The sequence below is a fragment of the Geotrypetes seraphini genome, chromosome 10, assembly GCF_902459505.1.
Source record: "Geotrypetes seraphini chromosome 10, aGeoSer1.1, whole genome shotgun sequence".
NCBI classification, from domain to species: Eukaryota; Metazoa; Chordata; class Amphibia; order Gymnophiona; family Dermophiidae; genus Geotrypetes; species Geotrypetes seraphini.
Genome location: NC_047093.1, coordinates 105,960,977 through 105,978,550, shown reverse-complemented (window position 1 = coordinate 105,978,550; position 17,574 = coordinate 105,960,977). Strand labels below are relative to the sequence as shown.

The window sequence follows — 17,574 nt, the reverse complement described above, 5'->3', positions numbered from 1 at the left end:
TTAGATAACTTTAGATCTTCAGACACAATCATCCCAAGGTCCCTCTCCCCATCAGTGCTTTTCAGCTTCTCACCTCCCAGCACATATGGTTCCCTTGAATTTCTATCCCCCAAATGCATCACTCTGCACTTCGCATTGAATTTTAATTGCTAGACATTACACCATTCTTCTAACTTTTGCAGGTCCTTTTTCATGTTTTCTACTCCTTCCGGGGTGTCCACTCTGTTACAAATTTTGGTATCATCGAGAAAAAGGCTAACAAACATATTGAACAGAATCTGTTCCAACACCGACCGAACCCTGAGGCACTCCACTACTCACCTTTCCTTCCTCTGAGCGAATTCCATTAACCACCACCCTCTGGTGTCTGTCCCATCAACCAGCTTCTAATCCAGTTCACCAATTTGGGCCCTAACTTCAGCCCATGGAGTTTGTTTAAGAGCCTCCTATGAGAAACCGTGTCAAAGGCTTTGATGAAATCTAAGTAAATTATATCTAGTGTGTGTCCTTAGACTTATTTACCATCTCTTTTCTAATAAATCCTAGACATGGAAAAGTAGATAGATTTCAGGAGATAGCACAAAAATGGAAGAAAGTTGAATGTTAAAAGTTAATGCAAAAGATGGATGGAGATATCTATACACACAACTTACTCCTAAGTAGTTTAAATAACAGAAATATTCTTGTCCGCTTAGAGAAATGAAACTCTTATGGGGGTGTTAACCCGCCTCGAAGAGTTCACCATCCAGTCATTGGGTTCATTGATTTTCATATATTCAATTTCTGAGACATAATAGTGGTGTTTTACTGTTTTTTATATATTTTATGTTATGTTATGTTATGTTATTTATTTCTTATATACCGCTAAATCCGTTAAGTTCTAAGCGGTTTACAGAGAAAAATACATTAAATATACAATAAAGGATACAATAAAATAAGATGAATTAAATAAAGAATGGGTACTTTGAAATTCCTTTACTGTCCCGAAGGCTCACAATCTAACTAAAGTACCAAGGATTAACAAAATTAGCAAATAGTAGATAAGAAAATAAAGATAGTAGAAATGAGATATAAAGCATCCTAACAAGAATACATAGAACTCTCAATATCATACTGTTGAAAAACAAAATGTACATACCAAAATAATAAAGTAATAGAAAGAAACTAATTAAATAGAAAATAATTTTAAAAATTAATCAAATATAGAAATATAGGAAGGAAATAAACATTTGAAGTGAGGAGAAAAGAAAAGGTAGAGGACGGCATATGAATAGAATGGAATGAAAAACAGTTAAGCAATAGAATTCTAGGAAAATTTTTTCAATGAAAAATAAACAAAAGAAATAAAAAGAAATAGAAATAATATACATAATAGGACAAAAGTCAGGAAGGACTTGATTTTATTTCCCTCAGACATCAATGTTATCGTCTCTAGAGCTTTAGCTGTTTCAGCTGGGCAACCGTCATCATTGAGCTTTGCACATCAGCCCTGGGATCACTTTTTAAAGAAGAGAGAAGCATTTCCCGTCTTCCCCGTTCCCGTGCAGCTCTCTAACACAGAGGCGCAGGAAATAATTTATTTTAAGACCAGCTATTACAGCCTTGGGTGCTACCTTTTTTCTTCGATACCCTTTTAAATGTATTATTTATTATAAATCACATAAATTTGTTTTCTTTGAGCCCTCACAACTGACAACATTCCTGTCTCTATCGAGGCTGGAGAATAGATGACTGCCCTTATCACAGATTTAACCTATAACTGTTTTTTCCTTAATGAATTGCTTCAATTCAGTTTAATTTAATCATGGATCCTATAAGAGAACTTGAGCTAGATTTAAGTTAGGATTTTTATTCTTTGAATTTGTAATACTTTTCCTTTACCTCTTGAATCTTGCTTTCTGTACAAGTTAAATCTTGATTGTGTATATTTGAGAATTCATAAATAAATTAAAAAAAAAAAAGTGATGTGCTTAATATGGAGGGGTTGTGTTAAGCACTTCCTTTGCAATATTTGATTGTGTTAAGGTTTTATTCCCACTAGGTGATAGCTGGAATCAGTTTGAGAAGGACTTCCTGACCTCCCACAATACATACAGGAAACAGCATGGAGCTCCAGCACTTGAGTTATCCAGGGTCCTCTGCCAGTCTGCACAGAAATGGGCTGATCATCTGCTGTCCATCCAAACTCTGCAGCATAGTAGCACTGATCATGGCGAGAATCTTTTCTACAAGTATAGCTCTAGTACCTGCAAAATGCCAGGTATGTGTGGTTGTCTCTCTGCTAAAAAGAACAGCGACCTTACACTCTGATGATATCCTGGTTTGACCTTTAAAGAATGTGCATATCAAAAGTTTAATCAAGACACATGCATATAAAAATAGAAGTTGCATGCCTGCCAAATGTGACTGTCTGCATTTAATCATTTTAAATTCACATGAATATTTCCTCAATCTTATCCTTCACCTTATTTTCTGTTGAAGGTTATGGGCTCCACAATCTACCTTTGGGACTTGAAGAATGTCTTCCCACTACAGGATCAGTTGCTGTTCATTAGTTTCATGGCTCCACTTCTTTCATTCATTGTTTTCACACTTCCTTAAACTGAGGCCCTATCCCTAGGCATTCTGGGAATTGGTGTTCTCCTTTTTGCTTATCCTGGTTGTCACTGGAAATTCCATTCTTGTTTAAGCATATTTCATCCAAGTGATAACATCAGTTGAGACAAAGAAACCTTGACACAAAGAAACACACACATAGGTGCATACAAAAACACAAACTCAAAGAAACAGTTCTCTCGGTCTCTTACTCTGTATATACTGTATATTAGAGCTGCATTGTGATTAATCCTTCCCACCCCCAAATCCAATATCTGACCAGCATTTGCCCCTCCCTCCCCTCCACCCCCAAGTCCATTATCTGTCTCTCTCTTCCTTCCCTCCTGTCTAACATTTGGGTTTCAACATTTCCCTCTCCACCCCAGGTCCATTATTTTTTCTCCTATTCTCTCTCTTCCCTCCCTCTCTTCTATTGCCAATATCTCTCTCACCCCAGGTCCATTACCTCTTTTGTTCACTTGTTCACTTTCCTCCTCTACCCCTTCCCTCCAGATTCAATTTCTCTTCCTCAACCTCCAGGCCCATTCTCTCTCCCTTCCTCCATCTGCTCTGCCACCTCATTCCCAAATTCATTCTTAATCTCTTTTCCATTCCTTTGAATCCAACTTCTCTCCCTCTCTTTCCTTCTTCCCTCCCTCTATTTGTGTAGCATCTTCCTCTCACTTCTATCTATCCCTGGTACATCTGTCTCTCCCTCTCATTGGCCAGTATATTTCTCTCCCCCCCATCTCCCTATGTACAGTATTGCTCTCTCCATCCTTCTTTCCCTTCCAATGGTTCCCTCTGTGTACAGTCAAGCATTTCTCCCTCTCATCCACAATTTGGCATCTCTCTCTACTCCCCTCCCCTCCCTCCCACCCTTAGCTTGGCATCTCTTCCTCCACTCCTTTCCCCTCCCTCCCACCATCAGCTCAGCATCTGTCCCACCACTCCTCTCCCACCCACTCAGCTTGGCATTTCTCCCACCTGCAGTTTGACAGCTTTACCCTATTCCCCACCCCCTATGAATACCTAAATCTGCTATTCTCTTGGTCCCCAACAGTAGCAGCGATACTCATTTGCTGTCTATAGCTGGCTCTTATGTGTATCGACCATGCAGAAACAGGGTCACAATATATATATTTTTAGATTAAAAATTTTAATTGTATTAACCATGCCTAGCTACTCTCTGCATTCCCTTCCTTTCCCCAGCTCCCGGAGGTCCACATCATGGTGCATACTATTGCCTGCCATCCTCCACTGGCTCCCACAGCCTTCCTGCAACTGAGTCCCATTCCTTCTGATGCAACTTCTGTTTCTGGCTAGCTGGAATGCAGCTGTAGGAATGCTTCAGGAATTAGTGGAGAATGGCAGGTAATGATATAAAGCATAATGTACCTACAGGGGCTGAAGAAACATAGAAACATGATGGCAGATAAGGGCCAAATGGCCAAATGACCCACCTAGGGAAGGGAAGGCAGAGAATAGGTCAGCACAGCAACAATGATGAATCTGCAGGATCTGGAGAAAGGAAGGGAGGTCTGTGGGGGGCCAGTGGATGAAGTCAGCTGGAGCAGCAATGGCAGAAGTGGTGATGGCTGGGGGGGGAGTAGTGGTGCATAGCTGTGGGAGGAGCTGCCAATTCCTGCTGCTGCCCTGCCCCCATTCTCTCTAATTGCCGATTCTGTATTTGATGAAATATTGATCCAGTGCTGGATCAATTAACTCAAGATTAAAAATTTTGCTTGTGAGATTACTTGCAATTGGAATTTCGAATTGCCAGTAGCCCTAGATAATTAAGAGAAACGATACTGAAAAACATATAATTAACACAACACCTTCTGATTTTTAAAACTTGCTTTCAGAATGAGCTTTACATAGGGTGAAGGAGCAAGGGAGTTTCTTCTTCTTTAGGTACCATCGACTCGTGCTTGAGTCCTAGCAACTTGATGACTTACAGATCTAAAAAAAATTGGTTTTGTGCTAGTCTGGTAAGATCCTCCAGTGTCATCCCCATGGTTGTTTTCAATGTGTCCAGCCATCTGATTGCAGGTCACTCTCTTCGCCTGGTTCCTTCAGTCTTCCCAAACATGATGTCCTTCTGCAATGATCTTTCTCTTTTGACAATATGACCAAAATAAGACAGTTGTAACATCATATGGGCTTCTAGTACATACAGTTTGATCTCTTCCAGAACCAATTTGTTAGTTCTTCTGGTGGTCCACAGCACACATAAAATTCTTCTCCAACATCAAAGCTCAAATGAGTCAGTCTTCTTTCAGTGTTATTTCTGTAGTGTCCAGCTTTCGGGTCTGTAATTGACCACTGAGAAAATGAGTGTGTAGATAAGTCTGATCTTCATCAGGAGTGTTATTTTCTTACTTTTAAATACTTTATTGAGAGCCTTCATTAAGGTGCGACCAAGTGCTATTCTGAGGAGTATTTCTTTTCTGCTAGTTGCATCTTTGTTTACAAAAGAGCCCAGGAGACTGAAATTCTTTACAATTTCTATTCCATCGCCTTCAAGCTCAAAATCATCATTTTCCATGTTCATGATCTTCGTCTTGTTTATGTTCAGTTATAATCCCATGTTATGATTTCGGCTTTGAATTTTCTCAGTAGATATGGCATGTCTTCTTTGCTGCTGGTGATGAGCATTGTATCATTTGCTTAGCGCTGGTTGTTTATATTTCGGCCACCAACTTTGAAATCAACACTCTCTTCCAAATTTGCTTTTCTGAAGATGGCTTTGCCGTAAAGGTTGAACAGGTAAGGTGACAAGATGCATCCTTGCCTGATGCCATGTTTTATTGGAAACCAATCAGTGATGCCATATTTTGTTTTCACTGCAGCTTTTTAATTTTCATAGAGGCTCTTTATCAGCTGAGTTATGTGTTTGGGTATTCCCATTTGTGCAATCTTTTAACCTCCTGATATGTTATTCTGGTTTTTCCGTTTACATGTTCTGATTCGATATTCTGACAAATATCCTTTAGATATCATTCTTTGTCTTGCCAAACTTGACTTTGAAACATGGTTCATTTGTGATACATTTTCTGTATCATTGGAGCGTTTTGCTTGTCTTCTTTTTTCTGCTACTTTTCTGGTTTCTTCTGAGGTGCAAGGCAATTTTTTGGCTTTCTTTCTCTTCTGAAGTATTTTATTACCATAACTCTTCAGGCTCTTTTTCCTGTATCAGGACAGGAAAATCTGTTGTCTTGTTTTATCCAATAGTCTTATGGAATATTTTCAATGTCATATTTTGGGAGATCTCTAATGATCTTCTTGCGACGCTTTACTTTGATCTTGCATGTCAAAAGCTCATGGTCGCTTCCATAATCAGCTCCTGGTTTAGTCCCTCCAGTCAAAACTGCAGATTTCCATCTCTGTCCTATACAGATGTAGTCAATTTGATTTCAATACATGCCATTTGGAGAGGTCCATATGTACTGGTGACGTTTGTGGTGTTGGAAATGCATATTCATGATTGACAGCTTGTTTTGCAAAACTGTACTAAGTTATCACCAGCTTTATTTCTTTCTCCTATGCCGTGCTTTCCAACTATGATGGCAGATAAAGGCCAAATGCCCCATCCAGTATGCCCATCCGCAGTAACCATTATCTCTTCCTCTCTCTAAGAGATTCCACGTGCCTATCCCACGCTTTCTTGAATTTGGACACAGTCTGACTCCACCACCTCCTCCGGGAGACCGTCACTACCAGATAATAATAATAATTTTATAATAATTTTATTCTTATATACCGCCAAAGTCATGATAGTTCGAGGTGGTTTACAACAAGAGGTGCTGGACAATCAGCGAAATAGTCACAATACAAAATTCATCGAATACAATTTTACAGAATGGAAGAAGTGAAAACTATAAAATTCTTAGGTTACAAATCGATTAAACAAATTCGTTTTTACTGATTTTCTAAAACTGAAGTAGGATGAGGAATGCTCAGAGTCACAAAGAGTAAGAAAAAAAGTCCCTGCTTGAAAGAGCTTACCATCTAAACAGGCAAGACAGACAAACAGGATGTCATGGATACAGTTAAGGGTAACGGTAAATCAGCTGGCTGGGTTGGAGGGCAGAGGAGTAGGGTTAAGGATTGAAAGCTATATTAAAAAGGTGGGTTTTCAGTCTGCTTTTAAACAAGGCTTGACGGACAAACTCGGGCAATTTATCCCAGGCATAGGGGGCAGCTAATGAAAGAAACGAAGTCTGGAATTGACAGTGAAGAAGAAGGGTAACATTAAGAGTGACTTATCTGAGGAACAGAGTTCTCTGGGAGGTGTATAAGGAGAGAGAAGCAAGGAGAGATATTGAGGGGCAGCAGAATGAATACTCTTGTAGGTCAGCAATAAGATCTTGAACTGTATGCGATGGCAGATAGGGAGCCAGTGAAGTGACTTAAGGAGAGGGGTGACATGAGCATAGCGAGGTTGGTAGAAGATGAGTCGCGCAGCACAGTTTTGCACAGATTGCAAGGGGGAGAGGCGACACTGAGAGATAGCAGTTGGGATTAGATTGCAGTAATCTAAGCATGAGGTTACGAGAGCTTGGGACAAGGGTCCGGATAGTGTGCTCAGAGAGGAAGGGGTGAATTTTTGGTGATATTGAAGAGATAGATATGACAGGTCTTAGCAGCTTGTTGGATATACTTAGAAAATGAGAGGTCAGAATCAAAGACAACTCCAAGGTTGCAAGCAGAGGAGACTGGAACAATGACAGTATTATTTACAGAGATGGAAAAAGGAAGAGGAGGAGCAGCTCAGTCTTTAACATGTTTAGTTTCAGATGACAGCAGGACATACAGGCAGCAATGTCAGCCAAACAAGCAGAGACTTTTTCTTGGACTTTAGGTGAAATTTCAGGTGTCAAGAGGTAGATCTAGGAGTCATCAGCATAAAGGTGATACTGGAAGCCATGGGAGGAGATCAGGGCACTGAGGGAAGAGGTGTAGAGAGAAAAGAGAAGAGGTCCTAAGACAGAACCCTGGGGTACACCAACCACTAACGGGGTAGCAGCAGAAGAGCACCCACCAACACATGCACTAAAGGTGCATTGGGAAAGGTAGGAGGCAAACCATGAGAGGACAGAATCACAGAATCCAAACGAGGACAGCATATCAAGGTATATCTTTTTTTTTTTTTTTTTAATTTTTATTAATACTGGATACTTGATTTGTAATTTGAAAATGATAAATTAATAATAATAATAATAATAATAATAAACATATCAAGGCATATCAAGGAGGGCAGCATATCAAGGAATAAGCTGTGATTTACAGTATCAAAGACAGCAGACAGGTCAAGAAGGATAAGGATAGGGTAAAGGCTCTTAGATCTGGCCATGAACAAGTCATTGCAGACCTTAGTGAGGGCAGTTTCTATGGAATGTTGGGGGAGAAAACCAGATTGTAGAGGATCGAGAATCTGTCGCGTTGAAAGGAAGTCCAGGCAGCAACGGAGAATAGCACGCTCGAGTATCTTGGATAGGAACGGAAGAAGGGAGACAGGGCGATAGTGGGATGGACAGGAGGGGTCCAGCTAGGGTGTTTTGAGAAGCGGCTTAACCACCACATGTTTGAAGGCAGCAGAGACAGTTGTAGTGGAAAGAGATAGATTGAGAATATGGCATATGGGAGAGATAACTTATGTGAGATGGGGTCGAGTAGAGGGGTGAGAATAGGGTCTGAGAGACATGTAGTAGGCTTGGCTGAAGACAGAAGTTGTGCAGTTTCTTCCTCTGTGATTACAGAGAAGGCAGAAAAGTCAGCAGTAGTTGATGGAGGGACAAGCGGGTGGGGCCAGATAGGAGAAGCTTCCTGAGCTGTTTGGGTGAAGGATGAAGGGGAGATGCGAGGTTGAAGTTCAGGAGACTGGATGGTAGGTAAGGGAGAAGGATGTGACTTTGTAGTGAACTCAAGGACGATCTTGCAGACCTTGTCATGGAAATAATCAGTCATAATCTAGGGGGGAGAGAGAAGGAGGGGTCGGAAGCGGGGTTGCTTTGAGGAGGGAGTTAAGCATGTCAAAGAGACGACGAGGGTTGGAAGAAAGGGAGTTAGTTAGTTGGATGTAGTAGTCTTGCTTGACCCGTGTAGGGCAGAATTAAAGGAGGTCATCATAAATTTAAAGTGAAGAAAGTCAGCACATGTGCAAGATTTGAGGCAAAGCCGCTCAGCACAGCAGATGCAGGAATGTAAGTAACGGACACTGGGAGTGAGGTTTGGTATGCCTGACAGAGCATGAAACAGGGGGAGCAAGGGTGTCCAGAACAGAGGAGAGACTAGAATTGTATGATGAGACAGCCTCGAGGACAGACTTAGATAACATAGTGGAGGTAAGGAGAGGTGAAACAGTGGATGAGAACGTGGAAGGATTGAGGGCTTGAAGATTTTAAAACCTCTTGGAGGTGGCTGGGCATGGTGGAGGGGGAGGGGGAGTAAAGGTGAAGGATATCAGATGGTGATCAGAGATGGGGAGCAGTGAGGTAGAGAAGTTATAGAGAGGGAGCAGTTGGAGAAAAAGACATGGTCAAGGCAGTGGCCGTTCTGGGTGAGTGGGGGTTGTTGAGCAAAGCTGGAGGTCAAATGAGGAGGTTAAGGCAAGAAATGTAGAAGCATATTTGTCAGTGGGATCATCAGGGTGAAAGTTAAAGTCCCCAAGAATGAGGGAATGAGAAGATGACTCAAGAAAGCCCAAAAGCCAGGAGTCAAATTCAGTGAGAAAGGAGGAAGTGGACTTGTTGTGGGGGACGATTAATGACCGTTATCCGTAGAGATAAAGAGTGAATAGGCGGACGGAGTGGACTTCAAAAATATTTCCATAGATCACTCTTGAGCCTATCACCTCTCAACTTCATCTTATGCCCTCTCATTCTAGAGCTTCCTTTCAAATGAAAGAGACTCGATTCATGCGCATTTACGCCACGTAGGTATTTAAACGTCTCTATCATATCTCCCCTTTCCTCCAAAGTATACATATTGAGATCTTTAAATCTATTCCCGTACACCTTATGATGAAGACCATGCACCATTTTAGTAGCCTTCCAAACTGACTTCATTTTTTTTATATCCTTTTGAAGGTGCGATCTCCAGAATTATACACAATATTCTAAATCAGATCTCACCAGAGTTTTATACAAAGGCATCAATACCTCCTTTTTCTTACTGGCCATACCTCTTTCTATGCACCCTAGCATCCTTCTAGCTTTTATTGTCACCTTTTCAACCTGTTTGGCCACCTGAAGATCATCACATACAATCGCACCCAAGTCCCGCTCTTCTGTTGTGCACATAAGTTCTTCACTCCCTAAACTGTACCATTCCTTTAGGTTTTTGCAGTCCAAATGTATGACCTTGCATTTCTTAGCATTAAATTTAGCTTCCAAATTTCAGACCATTCTTCAAGCTTCGCCAAGTGTTTCTTCATATTATTCACACCATCCGGGGTGTCTATTCTAATGCAGATTTTGGTATCATCCGCAAAGAGGCAAATCTTACCTGACAGCCCTTCAACAATATCGCTTGTAAAAATGTTAAAAAAGAACAGGCCCAAGAACAGAACCTTGAGGCACACCACTGCATCCCTTTCCTCAGAACAATCTCCATTGACCACTACCCTCTGTTGTCTTCCACTCAACCAGTTCCTGACCCAGCCCTGAAGTCCATCCCGAGGGCACTCAGTTTATTTATTAGACGTCTGTTGAACATTGTCAAAGTCTTTGCTAAAATCTAAATTCACCACATCTAGTGCACTCCATCTATCCAATTCTCTGGTCACCCAGTCAAAGAAATTGATCAGATTTGTCTGACAAGACTTACCTCTAGTGAATCCATGTTGCCTCCAGTCCTGTAATCCACCAGATTCCAGAAACTTCACCATTCTCTGTTTTAAAAGCATTTCTATTAATTTGCATACCATAGAAGTCAGACTTACTGACTTGCAATTCCCCACTTCTTCCTTACGTCCACTTTTATGGAGAGGGACCACATCCACCCTTCTCCAATCCTCCGGTACCACTTCCGACTCTAGAGACTCATTGAAAAGGACAGTCAGCGAAGCTACCAGAACTTCACTAAGTTCCTTCAGTACCCTCAGATGTACACTATCTGGACCCATTACTTTGTCTACCTTTAATTTAGCTAGCTTCTCATGAGCACAACCCTCTGAAAATCAATCAGGGTCCACTACTCCTCCATCCCTATTCACGTTTGTCTTGTGCAGTCCTGCTCCCAGCGCTTCAGTCATGAACACAGAACAGAAATATTTGTTAAGCAATTCAACCTTTTCTTTATCAGCTTTCTCCCCTTCACTTTTGAGTCTTACAATCTCACTGTTGCATTTCTTATATTTCTAAAATATATATTTTCTCCTAGTTTTACCTTGTCAGCTATTTTTTCTTCCATTGCATCTTTGCTTTCCTGACTACTTGACCAGCCTTGCTTAACTTTTCCAGATATTTTTGCCTGTTTTCCTCTTTCTGTGATCTTTTGTAGTTTTTGAAAGTTAACCTCTTATTCCTTATCTTCTCAGCTACTACTTTTTAGAACCAAAGCGGTCTTCTTTTCCTCTTAATGTTACTTACTTGCCTTATAAAAAGGTTTCTTGCCCTTACAATAATTCTTGTCAGTTTTGCCCACTGCATTTCTACTCCTTCCAGACATTCCCATCCAGACAACAATTCCATGATGTAACTCCCATCCGAAGAGTTCATTTTTTTAAAGTCTAGAACCTTAACTGTCGAATGAGCCCTCTCTATACCAGTCTTAATATTAAATCATACAATGCAGTGATCACTGGATGCCAGATGGTCACCCACTGTAACATCAGAAACACTTTATCCGTTTGTAAACAGTAAGGCCTAGATTTACTAAAGATAGCCAATTCCTGGCTGATTTTGAAATAGCGATTGATTCACTATATTTTTTGCATGCAAATGATTTGCATGGAGGTACAAATCATTTGCAGTCAAACTCCCTGACTCAATCACTCAGTGAGCAATTGAGTTGGGGCAGCCCTGACAGTAGTGACAGGAGAAGTAGCCTCTTGTCACTGCTGTCAGGGCTTCTATTGGGTTTTTTCTTTTTTTTTTTTTAATGGCAGATATTTTGTGTGTATTACACATATAAAATATCTGCCCAATTTTTTAAAAAATAAAAAAGCCCCCTCCACCCCCCCGACATATGTGGTGACCGGAAAGACCTCTCCCCTCCCCCGAAGAAAAAGGCAGGAGGGATGCACACTCCCTCCTGCTGGCAAATACCTCCCCCTACCCCCTGAAAAAACCCAGCAGGAGGGATGCCAACTCCCTCCTGCCATCAGTCGCCCTCTTCCTCTCCTTTCCCTCTCTCTGTACTAGAGAATGACACGGTGACAAAATTCATCACCGTTCCCGTCCTCGCGGATAACCGCGGGAAATAATCCCAAGTCATTTTCTAGTGTCTATTTCAATCTCAATCCTTCTACACCAGCATTCTTCAAAGCAAAGCTTGCGGGTCAGTGGTTGTGGCCATTCATACTCTGATTCTTCCCTCTCTCCTTAAAGAATGACATGAAGATGGTTTCCCGCAGTTATCCGCGGGGACGGGAACGGTGATGAATTTTATCACCGTGTCATTCTCTACTCTGTACCTTTACGTTGGGAGTAGGAGGGGTGCCCAGTCAGACCCTCCTGCTCCTCTGACGAAATGCGGGCCTTAGGCTCACCCCGTGTATCATGTGATGCACGGGGAGAGGCCTAAGGCCCTGTTTGGCTCAGGTGATCTACCATCATGACAATTAAGTTTCAAATTAGTTTCAAATTAAATTTTAACCCAATAAAGTTGGAGAATTTTCTCCCCCCCCCCTTTTTAATAAACCTTCTGTCATTTACTTGGATGTGATCAGCTGTTAAGCAAATTAAGCAAAAACAAAACACAGAGACGAAGATCCAGTAAGAACTGCGAGGAGAAATGGAAAGTACATTTTTTCTTAAAGTTTTATTGAGTAATAACTTTATTTAACTGTCTTAATAACTTTCTTTAACTTTTATTGAGTAATTTGAGTTAAATTTAGATTGAGTATTGATCCAGGCTGATCTTGCGCAATCTTTAATATTTTGCTCTTGCTAATTAGTGAGACATTTGAGCATGCATTTCATCCACCAGCTTTTTGAAGTTGGGTGAATATTGCATGAAGGCCAGTCTCAGGGAATCTTGGTGATGTTCATCTGTCATGTTGGAATGTTGTGTACCCTTTGTCATTTTCAGATGGTAAAATGCAGATTCACACAAATAAATTGAACAGGAGTGTGCAGCTTCACTGCATCTTCTCAAGTTGGGAAATTTGTCTCTAGACACTAGCTTACAAAACGATTCTTGCTCAGCACAGGTCTTGAGAAAAATGCCATTTTTAAGGGTTAATATTTCATTTTCAAGAGATGGCTTGTTCAATGAGTAATTTTTACTGATAGCAGTTGCAGTTTCTTTAATGTCCACGTCTACTTTGAATGGGTATGACAATGCTCCACAACTGTTCCAATTTTTTGGAAGTCATAGAATCTATTTTCGAATTCCTGGATAACAGAACAGATTTCTGTCACATACTTCTCGTTCTGAAAAACAAAATTTGGATATTGTCCCAGATGGTCCTATGTATTAGGAAAATGATCAAAAGTGTTTGCAAGGTCAGTCATCAGTAGCTCAAATTTGCTCTTGTAGGATGAAACTGTACTCATCATCTCGCCAAAGCATTTGTTTTTACCTTGTAGTTCAAGGTTCATATCACCTAGTTCGCATGTGAAGTCAGCGAGAAATGCCAGATCACATAACCACTCCTCATCTTCCAACTCTGCTTGGTCATCTCCCCTCTCCGTTAAAAAACTTCTTAATTCATTCAGCAAATCATGAAATCTTTGCAGAAATTTGTGCCTACTTGGCCACCTTACATCTGTGTGCAAATTTATTTCAGCTGCCCCTTCATCAAGAGTAAGATTGAAAAGTGATCTTCCATGAACTGAATTTACAATTTTGAAAGTGATGTCTAGGACAGTCTTTGTATTGAGTCTCTTGCTTGCTAAAACTTGCTGGTGAATGATGCAGTGGTAAGAAAGGAAATCTGGGAAGTCGTCATGCTGTCTACAGAGGGCTATGAAACCCTTAACCTCACCTCTCATTGCTCTTGCTCCATCGATAGTGATGGAAACAAGTCTATGCAATGGAAGATTACACTTTGTCATAAAATAATGGAAAGAACTGAATATTTCCTGACTGGAAGTTCTCCCCTTTTAAAGAAATCATTCCAAGTAGTTCTTCTTTAACACTGAAGTCTTCAAAAACCATCCGGGTAAAGACTAGTAACTGGGCTATATCTCTTATGTCTGTAGATTCATCCAATTGAAGTGAGAAAGCAAGACAATTTGAAACATCCTCCAACAATTGTTCAGTTGTGTCTCCACACTTCTTTTCTATTCACCGCACGATGGTGTTTCTTGACAATTGTACCTCAATTGTACCTCAAAAATATTGTCAACTGCTTCAAGAAAATAATCTTCAGTGAAAGGTTTGCATTTCTTTGTGATCAGGTTGCTGACCTTGAAGGATGCTATGGTTGCATTGACTGAATGTGACCTTGGCTTCGCCATCAACTGTTGCTGAGTAGCCAATTTTGATTTAAGTTCTTTGAGTTTCAGTTTACGAATTTCACTTTTGGGTGGAAAATCAGCATCAAACTTATTGCTATGCAGAGCCTTATAATGTTGTTCCAGATTAACCTTTTTGGGCAAGGATATTGGGGCGTTACAAATTAGACAACAACACTTGTCTTTCATCATGATGAAGAAGTAGTCCATTTCCCATTAATCATGAAAGTGGTAGGTTTTGCTCTTCTTTGAAACACTCATCTTCGTTATACTGGGGTGGCTGGATATAAGAAGGCCAAATCTGCTAAGTTAGTATAAACACTGGCTGAATCTGGTCCAAAACTGTCACTGTCCCAAAGTATTAAAGATCAATAGGAACTGAAGAACTCTGGATGATGTGCAATACAAGGACTGGCACCAATAATCAAATACAGGCAAACAGTCATCAAAAAACTCAAACACCTGTCCAGCTAACCAGCTAAAATCAAATACCACCAAACAAGTTCAAATACCACCACACGCAATTTAATAAATTCTGCACACAGTGTAGAATCAATGCAAAGGGTAGGCAAAATAAAATTGTAGAGGCAAGCAAAAGTCACAGTGGTTTGAACCAATTCGAAGGCAAGGCATAGGCAAGTTAGAACAAAATTGAAAAAGCCCGCCCAAATCACCAGATTCTTGATACTTGTTGTGTCTGCCCGAAAAAGTTTAATGAAAGTGAACTATAAAGCGACCAATGACCAGCACACGACACAAATAATACGGTAAGTGTGTTCAGGTAAAGCCCGGGCGAATGGATATCGCCTGATATAAACACACTTCTAAGGGGTGTTGGGGGCGGGGGCAGGAATGGGTGATTCTGAGAGGCAGGAGACAAGGTATGATGCCAGGCCTGTGCCGTATCGTTGCGGGGCATGGGCGGTGGCTCCCTGGGGTACCCACAAGCTATTAGCATGAAAACAACAAGTGCCCCCAATACACCTGCAGGCAAGATTACCGCAGGCAGGGAAAAAAGACAGGCAAAGACTCAGCGGCGGCGGCAAGCCCTCGGCAGATGACCTGCTGGCACAAGCTCTCTCCTAGTGACGGGGCGAGCTGCTGGAGAGATGGAGCCAATTGGGGCTGGCGATCTATTTCTGACCCCTCCGTGACCTACAGTTAAATCACGATCTACCTGTTGGACATGCATGATGTATACCATCCCTGCTCAGCAGCCCTTGGAAAATCATTCCATGGTCCAGGAAGCCAAAACTGTATATATAAGTGTATGTTCATGAGTGCATGCACTAAATGTGGTTTCTATATTTTATATTCAGCTACTCATTCATATTCTCTAATGTGCCTATCTGTGCTTCTGTATCTTGCATTATATTAAAATTTTTTTGTGTTTTTCCTCTTTTGAAGGACAGGAACCAGTGGATTCATGGTATAATGAGATAAAGAACTATAACTTCAGCAGACCTGGCTTCAGTGGGAACACAGGTACAGAAAAATCAAATGATGAATCAAATGTAACCAGAAGTAATTCTGTCTTAGATACATTAATAACAACTTATTACTAGTCAGCCACGTCAAAATACCATCAAATATCAACTGCAACCATGTTATTGCCACAGGAATTAATTATGTGCAGTTCTTGTATAATCCTCCTTTATTCTGGGACCAGTGGGTTTATGCATTCCCTGCCGCCAGGCACTGTAGGAAGCCTCAAATGACTGAAGTCTTAACTCGTCCTCTGTTAATATATCCTGGAGCATGCCCCTTGGACACCAGTCTTGCTTTCCTACAAGCAAGCCTGTAGGAGCTTATCTCTTCTGCTTGTGTTTCTTTTGCTAGTTTTCAGTAATTTTTTTCAGAATTTCCTTAGCGTTTTGCCCTTGTTTTGTGGAGGTTCCCTGCGGGGCCATCCTTGCGGCGGGAGATTGCAGACTGTTGGAGAACGTCTGCTTCTGGGGGGGGGGGGTTCCCTGCACGCAGTAAGCCCCCTGCACAGCCTGCAGGTCAGATCAGGGCTCTGGGATCAGGAGCTAGCTCACCCCAGGTTCATCCGCTGTAGCACAGGTTGAGCATTTCTGTTGAGGCACGACCGGGATCGGAGCTGGACTGCGTGCCTCCGCCAGGTGGTTGCGCGATATATCCAAGGGTGGCGGAGGTCACCGGCCATGGTGGTCAAGCCGATGGGGCTGTCAGAAGGTTTGAAATCCAGCTTTCCAGCTTCCAGAGGCTTTAGATCTCCCTATATGCTGTTCCAGCATTGCCTTTCAATTTCTCCCATACAGCACAATGGAACAGTGAGTAACAACAGACTGACAACCTGTTTTAGCGATTTTGGGGGGGTCTTAAAAAGGGTTTTGGAGTGGTTTCCCTGCATGCCATACCCATCCACACCTGTAAAATCCCAAAATTGCCATTTTTTAGGGATTCCCATTCCTTTCCCGGGCCATTTTAGGGCAAAATCAGCACCTGCAATGGCCATCTTGTATTTTTCCTGAATTGAATAAAGCTATATTTTTTATAGTTAGCTTCGTTTTTGCTCCAAACTTCACAGATGGCCTCCTCAGGTCATGATGGGATGGATTCATGCCTTGTTTGCAGTGGGTGGCTGTCAGATGCGCAGCCGTGTTCCACGTGTGTTGCATCCCGCGAAGTGGGTGAAGTTTGTATGGATGCAGTACCTTCCACCTCCAGGAAGACCGTGGAGGCTTGGTTGCTCTTTTGCTGGTCAGAAAGACACCTGGTAGCACTGTCTGCGGCTCACATGGCAGGTGTGGACAATGTTTAGGCAGACTTTCTCAGTCGCCAGACACTGGACCCTGGAAAATGGTCTCTCTCCTGGAGAGCGTTCGAGTGCATAGTACATGGATGGCAGGGGCAACAGTGTTCGACCTCATGGTGACCACGGCGAACAAGAAGGCAGATCGGTTTTACATTCATCGTGATGAGGCCAGCAGTGCCGGCCTGGACACTCTGGTGCTGAGGGTCTTCTTTACACCTTCCCTCTGTGGCCCATGATAAGGCATCTATTGTGTCGCATAGTAGAGCACGGGGGGGGGCCGGTGATCTTGGTGGTTCCCGATTGGCTGAGGTGGCCGTGATATGCTGACCTATAGGGGTGGTTCTTGTTTCACCCAATGGTAGGCCTCAGACTCATGTCAAGTCATGAACTATCTTTGCTGCCCTGAACCATATTGGATATGTTTACAAGAACTGTGTGTGCGCAGTCAAAGACATTTGCCGATTCCAGTGTGTCCTTCTCCTATGTGAATATGGAGGAGTTTTATGAACTATGCTTTGTGCTCTTATCATCTGTGGCGCCTACCAAGGCCTCTGAACAAGAAGAAGACTATTC

General features: G+C 41.9%; 1 protein-coding gene across 1 annotated transcript in view; it reads left to right on the top strand.

The window, feature by feature from the left end:
* LOC117368424 overlaps nt 1-17,574 on the top strand; it is a 199,568-nt gene that overhangs the window by 49,634 nt on the left and 132,360 nt on the right. The window contains exons 3-4 of the mRNA XM_033962071.1: nt 2,042-2,260; nt 15,630-15,707. Of these exons, the coding sequence (XP_033817962.1) occupies nt 2,042-2,260; nt 15,630-15,707 (297 nt within the window). The remainder of the gene's footprint in view (nt 1-2,041; nt 2,261-15,629; nt 15,708-17,574) is intronic.